This window comes from Pelophylax lessonae (assembly GCF_965119305.1).
Source record: "Pelophylax lessonae genome assembly, chromosome: 1".
NCBI lineage: Eukaryota > Metazoa > Chordata > Amphibia > Anura > Ranidae > Pelophylax > Pelophylax lessonae.
The window spans coordinates 48,841,039-48,853,207 of record NC_138768.1 but is presented as its reverse complement, the minus strand read 5'-3'; the positions used below and the strand labels follow the sequence as shown (position 1 = coordinate 48,853,207).

Genomic DNA, 12,169 nt, shown 5'->3' with positions numbered 1-12,169 from the left:
ACCACTAACCTTTGTGAAACTTTTCTATGGTTGCTAGCAGGAGCCACTTGTCTACTCCTGGATGAAACCAATTGGCTCTCATTAATATTTCTCTCCTAATTTTTTATTTTTTTTTTACTAACTGTATGGCAGAGGATACCACATGATGGCAAAGACACGAAAGAAGACGAGGAGGAGGCGGACACAGACGAGAAGTGCACAATCTGCCTGTCAATGCTTGAAGACGGAGAGGATGTCAGGTAATAAAGAGATTTGCTCATCCCATCTCCCTTATCTGCAATAGTTTCCTAAGAGATGTGTAGAACCAGATGAAATGACACCAGGAACAAGGCCAAGGCAGAATAAGCTAAGGGAATGGAGAAACCTCCCACTGCGGCTTCTGTTTTTTGACAGCCTGCCCCACCAGCTGTCACAATATCTGAACAGTGCCTACATCTGATTGGATGCAGGCGCTGTTTGGACAACAATTTTTCCTTCTGGTTCCTTTGATTTTTCACATGAGAGATTATGGCTGGGAGGTGGTCAACAGGACCAACCACTAAGTGAGTTTTCAAAGTGCTTCAACAGGGCCAACCACTAAGTGAGTTTTCAAAGTGCTTCAATAGGGCCAACCACTAAGTGAGTTTTCAAAGTGCTTCAATAGCACTTATTGCATGCTAAATGATGCTTAACATATATCTAAGCCAAAAGTTATTTTTTTCAATTTTGGTTAAAGTGGGAAAGGGTTAAACCCCTATGATTTTTTTTTTTTTTAGCCATCTTGGAAGCAAATTATGGAAATTTTTCTTTTAAGCAGTTGCCACTGGAACGTGTGCCTTCATTGGAAGATTTCCCCTCTTGATTTCTAGTGACAACTCCAAGTTATGGATTGTCCCATCATTCTCAGTCCTGGTGACAGGGGTTACAAAATGGATGACAAATAGAGAGGGCGAATCTTCCTAGCTAGGACTTAGGCAGCAATAAAAACATTAAACCGGAATATCGATGCCAACCAGAGATAACCCAATTATTTGCAGTAACCAGGGCTTTTTTTCAATGGGAACACAGGGAAATTCAGTTCCAGGACCTCCAGCACTGAATGTATGTAATGGCAAGGGGTACTGGGGTGTGCTACAGGGTCTGTTGATGCTGGCTGCTGGGGGTATCTATTGTTGCTGGAGGGGTCTTTTGTTGCTGGGTAGGTCTTATGTTGCTTGGAGGGAATTACTGTTGAGGATGGGGTCTATTGTTGCTGGCTCCTGAAGGGTCTATTGATGTTGGCTGTGGGGGGATCTGTTGTTGCTGTAGGGGGTCTATTTTTGCTGAGGAAGGTATTTTGTTGTAGGTGGTCCATTGTTGCTGGGTAGACCTATTGTTGCTTGAGAGGGGTCTATTGATGCTAGCTGCAGAGAAATCTTTTGTTGCTGCTAGGGGAGTCTACTGTTGCTGGGGAAGTATTTTATTGCGGGTGGTCTTTTGTTTCTGGCTGCAGGGGATCTAATTTACTGCTGTTCTTGTTATCATTAACACATATTATACAAATTACCCAGTACCATAAATGTTACATGCTTCTGTATTCTCTAAAAGGGGCGGTCCTGAAAGGTAGGTAGGGAGTGGAGCCAAGGAACGGTGCTCAGAGGTGGGTTGGGGCGGAGAACAGGAACAGTGCTCAGAGGTGGGTAGGGGCGGAGACAAGGAACAGTGCTCAGAGGTGGGTAGGGGCGGAGACAAGGAACAGTGCTCAGAGGTGGGTAGGGGCGGAGACAAGGAGTGACTGGCTGTAACTGTAACTGCTTATGAAGTGTGAGCTGGAGTTTGGCTTCAGTTTGTTAGTGTATTTAAATCTGATTGTGGGTGTCAATTGGTGAAGATTCACTGCTTCACATATGAACTTGATAATTGAATATAATCAAAAAGGCATTATAGCCCCCACTACATAAAAATATTTAAAATCTACCTTATATTGCTTTGCAAAAATAATATTGTCTAAAAGGTACATGTCAAACAACAAGACCCAAAAACTATATATAAAAAATATAAAAACATCTGCACATGCCTGTCCATAAGATATATGTGTAGTAACTACCCTTTTGGTATATCCATAAATCTTTTACATTGAGGCAAAAGAGTCCACAGATCCCACTTCACTGTGTGTGTTAATAATTATTCCTTGACAAAGTAATTTATCTTTGCTAAAGAGTCCAGCCGAGAAATATACATCCTTATGGATTTGATAAGAGTACTTTCAAATTTGAGATATCTCTTCCACATAGACAATCTGAGCTCAGATAATGAACTCCAACATCTAGAGGATAGCTCCAGACTAATCAGTAAATGTCTCAAACAATACAACTTATCGCAACTTGAAAATGCATTTATGGTGGGGTTTTTTTCTGTGTCAAAATGGATTCCTCCCCTCAGCTGTTTGTTAATTCTATGGGAAATTAGAATTGCATTGTGGATGTTAATCATCAAAAAGGCACTCTGGACCAGAGCTTCTCAAACTATTTACCCCACAGAAACCCTTAAGGGCTGTACACATGGGTCGAATATCTGGCGGCATTGGCCCGTTCAATAGAAAACAACCGACATTCGTCCACTCTGCACAGCAGCCAGTCCGACAGAAGCTGGCCAATGACTAGGAGCGCTTACCAGTGTGTTCTAGCAGGGGGGGAGTTTGCAGTCCCCTTGTTATAGCACTGCATAGTTAGTACAGCGGCTCCTCCCTAGCTCTTAATCTCTCTTTCTCTTCCCTGACCTTCCCTCTGCCCCAAGGGCAGAGCCCCCCCCAGCGCAGGGGTCTCCTCCAGACAACTGGACTCTGCTCCCACACTGCCAGGCTCCTAAGTACTTTTGGGCTGTTCCCCCAACTGCTGGGCCTTGCCTCCTCAGGGATTGGTGGCGACACCATAAATATTCATGCTGCATCCTATGTTCCTCCACCCTCTAAGTTCCAGAACTATCCAGAGAGTTCTAGAAGCCAGAGGGAGGTGACAGAGCCACTGCCTTTAAAGCAGTCCCAAAAACAAATTAACCCATGCTCCTCTGCCTACAGAGGAGCCAGACAAAATTTACCTACGCTAGCAACTAAGAGGGTGATACATAGACAAATATACTGTATGTCACTGCAATAGCACAAAAATCCAACGTGTCCACATTAATGCTACTTTCTACAAAGCAATATACTGTATAGGCGGAAAATCACCATCCAAAATCAATATATGAGCAGTATAGACAGAGCTATTGCTTTCCACCAAACATAGAAGAAAATTAACAATATAGTCTCATCATTTGATGTTGTCCATAAATGCTATTAGATATATGGACTCTTCATCCAAGATTAATTATTTTGCCAAGGAATAATTACTAAAACACACGGTGTAGTTAAATCTGTGAACAGTTTTTTTTTTTTTTTTGGGAAATTTTTTTTTTAAATAGTATATTTACCAGACCTAAAGACAGGCTCATTGTTTGAATTTACATGCCCTTTTCATGCAATTCCACTCATCTATTTTGTTTCCTTCCTTATTCTGCAGAAGGTTACCCTGTATGCACCTCTTCCACCAACTCTGCGTTGATCAGTGGTTAGCGACCAGTAAGAAGTGCCCTATCTGCAGAGTGGACATCGAAACGCAGCTCGGGGAGGACAGCTGAGAAAAATCTCCCACGATGGCGTCCGAATTCTCCTTATCAGGTCCACACGGCCTTCACCTGCAGTAAACCTTTTGCTTCCTGAGCCATTTAAAGGACAGTCTGCAAGCACATTATTCTGTAGATGAATCATAGGCACGTAACAAAAAAAATAAAATAAATACTGGAGGATCTTAACAGCCATAAAGACCCGTTTTGCAGGGGAAGCAGGTCTTCTTCTTGCCACAGGGCCCAATCGCTGGAGACGAAGACTGGCCCTTCGCAGGTACTCTTATGTCAGTCTGGCTTGCCAATCCTGCACTGCAAAGAATTGTACATATACCTCTCTAATATGTAGAATCAAGTAGGGGTCGTAGCTATAACTGTGGATGGCATCCGGAGCATGTTAGCTTAAAAAAATATTGTGTTCGGTGCCCTAGTCATCTTGTGGTGGACATGTTGCTATTAGCCTATTTTTGCACCAAATAATATTTACCATTTTATTTATATTTATTTTTTGTTTCAGGTTTTTTTTTTTTTTTTTGGTGCTTGAAAGAGCCATTTGACACATTGACATTTTCCAACTGAAACTTGAGGCGAATAATAAAATCCTGTTTACAGTTTAAAAACAAAAAAAGGATTGGTTTGGAGCCTTAGGTTTTGCTAGTTTATTTGAACTAATTTATTATTCTTAATTATGTTTACAGAGGATGATACAAAAGGCAAAGCTTTTAAAAAACGGTGTTTATGGTGGACTCTGCTGATGCTGGGGAAAGAGTTTTTTTTTTCTTTGTGGCCTACAGCCCTCATAGTAGGTGGTCACATTTAACTGGACTTGTTCAGTTGAGTTGAAAACGTTTCGCTACTTAATCAAGTAGCTGAGGAAGACACTTGGATGAGAATGAAATGTCTTCAATATTATTGTCTTACTATTAGGAATACCATGACCTGAAAAACGGAGAACCTTCATGGATATACGTCCCTGATCTTTTTTTTAAAACTCTACTCTAGTAAATCACAAGCCTGCTTCATGTCCACTGGCGATATTATTGTGTGGTGGTTTGCATCTCTGGCCATCACAAAGTCTATACTCTTGATGCCTATCTATGATGGCAGTTTAGTGAGAACTGAGATAAAACACCACTTGAGACGCCAAAAGATATTGTGAGCCAGAAATTCATTCAGAAAAACGTGCCAGTTTTGGGTAGTGGTGGCCTTCAAAGAATAAAAATGTAGAAAAAAGGGAATTACAGCCATATGTAGAAAGCAGCCACATACATTTTTAAAGCTGTCTGCCCTAAAAGGGATTACGCAAAAGAAAAATAATATTCTGGGGAATTTCTTTTTTGCCCTGGAGTGCTAAAATTTACAGATTACCCTTCAAAATTTAAACACGAGCTCTCTATGCACTATGCTCTAAATTATTTCAAAACAGCTTACCATTAAGTATTGTTGTAGTTCTACCCTATAGTGTCAAAATGTAGCTATATCCTTTACTTGGGAATTTTACTTAGCAGCCACTTAGTATTTTAGGCTCTAGCGCAACCATTATCAACCATGGTTTCATGGATCCCTAGGTTTCCCCCAGAGGTTGCTAAGGGTTCCTCGAGCTGGTGGCTGATTAACTTTTCATCTGCAACGTTTTGGGGTCAACGTCACTTGGCAGAGCCAATGATCATTTTAGCTGTCGGTACGGGTGGCATTCTGACCACTGTAAGGGGTGCATTCTTGCTACTGACCACCATTGTAAAGGGTATTCTTCTGACAGATAGGAAAATCTAAGGAAAAAGGGAAAGGGAAATGGAGCACCAGGGAATCACTCAAACGCCCTGAGAAATCCTGGGGCGTGAGGATATGACATCAAATACTCAAAATTACCATCCGAATACCTAACGGTGTATGACCGGTGAGCCAAGCAACTGAAAAACAATAAGAATAAGGAAAGAGGAAGTTGCATATGATGGCTCAAACAAGGGTAAATTGTGGATAAAAGATTGTACTTTATTGAAATAGGCTTAAAACAAGTAATGCAAAATACAACATACAATTGCAAAGGTAATGGCTCATGGACACTGGATAAAACCAAAAACAAAAAACAGTGCCCATGAGCCATTACCTTTGCAATTGTATGTTGTATTTTGCATCACTTGTTTTAAGCCTGTTTCAATAAAGTAGCATCTTTTATCCACCATTTACCTTTGTTTGAGCCATCATATGCAACTTCCTCTTTCCTTATTCTTATATGCTTCTGACAGACCCATAATAAATCGGTTTTAGCAGGGGTTTCTTGAAAACTTTTCAAGCGTTTCTGTCCAGTAATAAGGTTGAGAAAGGCTGCTCTAGTGAGATTTTTTTACTTAAATCTCATTGATAATAAAAAAAAAAGTTTCTTACCTTTGTCCATGCTAGGTAGCCATGGTATTATACTAAGTATTATAAATGTAGCTCCTGTCTTAAAACTTAACCAAGGGTAGTCGGTGGTTATAAAATCACATAAAAGGCATTGTCAACATTGCAGTCATCAGTTAACCCAATCAGAAGTATCTTTCCATCCTGTATCTGCAACCAACTGCTAATAAAATTTTGAATCTTTATGGTCACTGGGAAAACAAACCTATAGAAGACTAATTGACATTCACAGGCATGGCCTGGTATTAACACGCAGACCTGCCTCAGTGGATAGGCAAGATATTACATATTGATTGGACTAATGCAACCGTTGCTGCACCTCCACTTTGTCACAAATCCGATGGTGTTATTAACACCTCGCCGGTTCTCTGCAGGATTCCTGAAAGGGCTGACATTCGAAGGCAGCACAAAACGAAAGCCATTTTAGATCCTTCAATAAAAGCACAATTTACCTAATAATAACAAATGGACTACTGTTTGCATGTAAACAGTTGTTGGGCTTTAAACGAGCCAGAGAAGCCATGCTAGAACAGATCAATCGCCATTCTGCTACGTCTGTCCTTTCTGAAATCCAAGCAGCTTAGCGAGGGTCTTCAGCATCAGCAGAAGGAAACCAGCACAGCTGTTTCAAGAGTCTAAGTTTATTCTGTGTAGGATATATCCCTTTGCTCAGAGCAAAGTCTTTAAAGAAATTGTCCAGGGCAGAGTTTGGTTCTTTCCTTGTACTTACAAAAACGGCTCTACAGTTTTTATAGACCCCAGCTCACTAATTCTGTTCCAGAGGGCTGTGTACAGTCTCAGGGCCCTTATCTGAAAACAGCAGGGCTGAGCTGGATTGATTGTTAGGGTAGGGGCTTAAAAAGATGCCTCTTTAGTTCTGTAGTAGATATACCAATCTTCAGTTCTGTAGTGGGTATATCATTCCTTTATTATGCCAGTTTCCTGTGGCGTCACTCACACCTACTTATTACCTACCTGTGGCAACTTCCCCCATGATAGATCAATCCTTCCTACGGCTGACTTCAGATAAGGCTCAGACATTACACAACCTTCTTACCTGTAAGTAGAAGTGGAACTCCACGCAATACTTTATTTCAAGCTTTGGATAGAGGGAGGAATGTTTAGAACCTCTGATGGCCTTTTAAGGCTGTTTGTGTCCCCCACTGGGGTGATTCATTCTCCCTTCCCATTCTGATGACTGTTGTCACCAGGATAAAAAATAAGAGGAAATCTAAAACTTACTAGTTGGCACTGGAAGAGGAGGTGGGACTGGGAGGAAATCTTCCAATTTCCGATTGAAACGTTCTAAGAGGTGAGTTCCCTCAAAGGGAGCTCAGATATTAATTTAAAAAAAAACCCATCATAGGTTACAACCCTTCTCTACTCTATCCAAAGGCTGGAAAAAAGTTTTTCCTGCACTGCAAATGAGCTATAAATTGTAAATCACAAGGCAGCGCCCCCTCTGTCAAAGCCTAGAGTTTCACGCTTTTCTTGGAGAAACTCTTCAGGTACGTGAACTGATAAATAGGCCACAACTTTCATAGTGCTGGAACCGAAAAGTATTGAACTCTTAAAGAACAAGCACATTTTTTTTTTCAAAAAAACTTTTACAAAAATGTAAAAAAAAATAAATAAAAAGCACCAAGTTTTTAATCAAAGCTATTTGTGTGTATGAAACCCTACAATCGATGGGCTGTATTGTTGGAGACAGTATCTGTGTTTTGGGTACCACGTGTTTAATATCTCGTGAGGTTTAGACCGCTTTAGAACGATTTTGGAACCGTTGTAGATCACAGGGTTTTGTGACTTTAAATGCCTTATATTTAACAATCATAATTTATGACTAACTTGTAGAGTTTTTTGTGGGCTCTTATTTAATTATTTTTATAGTTGTTTTTGGCCTTTTTAATTATAATTTATTTATTTAGAGACGTTACTAATTTGTTTTTATATTATATATATCTATATATGACTCCTATTACCTCATTTTTTTGCATTGTTCGGATATGGAATGCGCTGCATGTGACGGTACGTTTAAAACAAATGAAATCTTTATCTTGTGAACAAAAAAAAAATAGCGAATAATAACGATGATTAATTCAGGGTGTGTGTTGATGAAGTGTATATTTTTTTTTTTTTTCCGTGGTGCTGTTATCTTGAAAAACATTCCATTAAGAATGCAAAACCTTTGATTCTGTATGCTGTGACCTAGTGGATACCTGCAATATAGTGAACGTGATTAGCACATATAAATATGATTTGCACTCATGATCAAACCGAGATGAACCTTTCGCTTTCCTCAGCGTTTATTAAATGATCATTGCGGTTAAAAAAAATAAATAAAAAAAATCCCACTCTGAGGACAAGGAGATGGCCTCAAGCAAGAGTACCTTATAACTTGTCAACAGAGCAACAATTCAGCCATGTTGTACTAAACAAATGTTGTCTATTGGTGGTTGACCACTGCTAGATGTCCTTAGTTTTTCCAGCCAATGAAACATACATTTTCGGCCCTGTTTCTTCCTCTGATCATCAATACAACTCAAAGAAAATTTGTTTAAAGTGGAACCATATCTAAACTTTTTTTGAATGGTGGTTAGGGTTAGAACTTCGATCATTTTTTGGAATAAAATAATGCCAAAAACACACTCACAAAAGCCAAAAGACATCAAGAGGTAAAGAGACCCCAAAAAAATAAAGGAAACGGCATACGAGTGATCCATGTGGCATGGGCCTCACTATCTATTGGGCAGGTGAGCTGACACATTTCAAGGGCAAGACCTTCTTCCTTAGAACTTGAATCTATCATCCTCATCCTCATCAAGGCAGACAAACAGGACATTCAAGCTCTGAGGACTAAAGTCTTGCCTGATAGCACTTGAGATCCAGGGCACAGGGAGTACTCGCATCCTGTTTCCTTTCTTTGTTTTGTATGTTTTTGGTATTTTTTTATTCTTTTTACACTGATTAAAGTTAATGCACAAGGCTTTGCACCCTCTTATGTTTTTTTTTACAGCACAGAGTGCTGTGCATCCAGATGCAGTGTTTAGCATCATTCAGCCTCATCTCAATTCAGCAGCTCAATAGCCCATGTAAATGAGCCCTTAGACCAGTGATGGGGAACCTTGGCACCCCAGATGTTGTGGAACTACATTTCCTATGATGCTCAACTACACTGCAGAGTGCATGATCACCATGGGAAATGTAGTTCCAAAACATCTGGGGTGCCAAGGTTCCCCATCACTGCCTTAGACTAAAGCTTAGCACAGGCCTTTTTTTTTTTTTTTTTTAGTTGAACCCAGCGTGTTGAACGAAAAAAGAAAACCTGACAGCTCGGGTCAGAGCCCCTGTACTAACAATCTGATATTAGTATAGCAATCTCCCCTGCTGTTCTCTTGTGTTCTGACAGGGGGATGTTCCCCCGCCAGCGCTCCCAGCCATTGGGTTGGCAGCCGGTCGGCTGCTGCTTTTCCAGCATGACCGGCTGCCACACATATGGCCTGAATGTTGGTCGGTTTTTAATAAACTAGCCGATGTCACCAGACATGCTGCCCATGTGTATTAGGCTTTAGTGTTCCAACAGAGAAGTTGGTGGGGGAGCAGGACAAAGTAGTCAAGTAGTCTGTCAAGAGAACCTGTCACTTTGCAATGAACAAGCAATTACAGATTGACTCCTTAAAACATAATAATCTTCACAACAAGATTACAAACCATTGGAGAATTCCAGAACTAGACCTTCACCCAAAAAGCTAAAACACTCATATATTACACATATTATTAATTATATATTATTAGGTAATATTACCAGAGATTGTTGATCCAGATAACATCCGATTGTCTCCTTGGAGATCAGTAAAGAATTAATTTTTTTCCTTGCTGGAGCAAATTGGACCATGCTTCAAAGGGGTTTTTTTGTTTTGTCTTCGTCTGGATCAACTGTGGGTATAGAATTGTGTATTTGGAGGTTTTCTATTTATTTTTTTTCTTTTGGTTAAATTAGTTGAACTTGTGACTTCTGCGTTTCCCTGTAAAAAGTCCGGGTCTTATATTAATTTTAGGTGCAAAAAATGCATTAGGGCTTATTTTCGGGGGATGTCTTATTTATCCCCTGTCTTCTCTCCCCCTCTCCCTCCCTGTCAGCAAAGGAGTCAACATCCCTGTAATCTCCAAAATAAACTCTAGGTAAAGTCCTTGTAAAATCATTTAATCTGCTCTGTAAATGGATTATATATTGTCCAGTCTGTGTCTTTGTGTAATGTTATAGAAAATACCTTATTTACAGCATTGCTGGGCGCTCGCATGACCCGCCGGAGCTTTTCTTTCCCGCTCGGAGCACTGCCCAGGGAGATGCCGAAACCCTGCTGACGTCAGCCCTGCTCTGAGCACTGCAAGGGGAGAGGCCATTGACATCACCCGGGAGGAGGAGGAGAGCTGCGGAGGGTATTATCATGTTACATACAGCCGGGAGGAGGAGGAGGACTGGACATTATATAATACTTTTACAGCAAATAATACATGATTTTACAAGGACTTCAACTAGGGTTTATTTTTGGGGTAGGGCTTATATTGCAGTCCTCTCCGATAATCAGATTAGGTCTTATTTTCAGGGTAGGGCTTATATTGCAGCCCTCCCCGATAATCAGACTAGGTCTTATTTTCGGGGAAACACGGTATATAACTTAACTGGGTATCCTGTAGTAGGCAAAAGAGCTCCTGTATATCTAGTAGTATTTAGTCACATTCAACTGGACTTGTTCTGTAATGTTGATGACATTTTGCAGCATATCCAAGCCACATATTCCGTTCTTATGAGGTTCTGTAAATTTTGAAGGGGTTTTAGCTGTTTTTTTTCCAGAGTTCCGAAAGATTTTAGACAGTAAATGCCCATTAGACACCAACTTGTTCCATAGTTAACTCCAAAGAAACTTCCAAGTTCAGCACTTCAAAAAGTCTAATAGTGTAGCCAGATGAAAGCAAAAGAGACCACCCCACCCTGTAGAGGGACACATGTCTTCCTTGACCCTGTAAATGACATCCAGATTAATTCCCTGGATTAGAACATTCCCATATGATGGGATCAACACTATATTTTGACACTGAAAGTGTAAATTGCTTTGACCTCATAATGTAGCTCATCTCGTCAGCGAAAAGGTTAATGGACGTTTCACTGTTCATTTTAATAATGGACGGAACTTGTCCAGCTGATACAATGACATTATGTGGATAGCAATAGGAAGGGGCTGCAAACGGCAAAAACTGTAAATGAGAGTTTTTTTTCAATTATGCTATGCAAATGAGTTTAATGCGTAGCAAGCATCTCGAAAACTCCTGTGCGTCAATAAGGCATCGGACTTGATATGCACGGCATAATGGAGGACAACAACCTTTTTCGGTAATTTCTTTTTACCTGTAGTATCAACAAACTGGTATCTTTGCCACTTTTATAAAAAATGGAGTGTGGAAAAAACAAGGGAGGTGGGGAGAGAGACAGGAGGACTACATGTGTAGTTTTACATAACCACAAATAGAAAAAGAGAGTGGAATCTGGCTAAGTTGTAGTAAAGTATCGAAATGGTACCAAACCACCAAGCAGATGGATAATGTATCTCCATCTTTCTTTCAGTGGATGGCCACGTTCATTGCATTGGGAAAACCAAACCTGAAGCTGGCCATATACAGTACATTTAAAACATTTACATTATTGGAAAATTAGTTGGCTTTTCTAATAGTTAGTGGCTACAAATCAGCATTCGTTTTCTTGTGCGGTGGCAATACATTTTCAAGGAGTAGGATGGATAATTTTTGCTCAAACAAATTAAATTCTAACTGTGAATGTGGTTTCCATTCAGCAAAAGACATACAATTTGTAATGCAAATTAGATTCCATTCAAAAACCACATCTGAAAATTTTTTTTAAGGGCTTTCAAACTAAATTACCAGATTTAATGATTGCAAGTAAGAATGTTCTGGTAAATAATTTTTCTGAATTTCCGTAAGAATGTTCGAGCAACAATTCAACCCTGTATGGCCATCCTAAAGCAGTTCTAAAGTCCCCTAAGGTGGGCTATCTCAGGAGTGTTGGTAGCATAATAAATGTAATACAACAGGTCCTGAAATGCTCATGTTGCAGAGGCATCTGGTGTTGGTGGAT

General features: G+C 40.1%; 1 protein-coding gene and 1 long non-coding RNA gene across 3 annotated transcripts in view; both read left to right on the top strand.

The window, feature by feature from the left end:
• ARK2C (arkadia (RNF111) C-terminal like ring finger ubiquitin ligase 2C) overlaps window positions 1-4,391 on the top strand; it is a 156,422-nt gene extending 152,031 nt beyond the window's left edge. For both annotated transcript variants that reach the window (XM_082254684.1, XM_082254683.1), the window contains 2 exons: window positions 133-239; window positions 3,516-4,391. In XM_082254684.1, the coding sequence (XP_082110810.1) occupies window positions 133-239; window positions 3,516-3,633 (225 nt within the window). In that variant the 3' untranslated portion in view covers window positions 3,634-4,391. The remainder of the gene's footprint in view (window positions 1-132; window positions 240-3,515) is intronic.
• LOC309553501 overlaps window positions 1-12,169 on the top strand; it is a 1,012,307-nt gene that overhangs the window by 802,146 nt on the left and 197,992 nt on the right. The window lies entirely within an intron of this gene.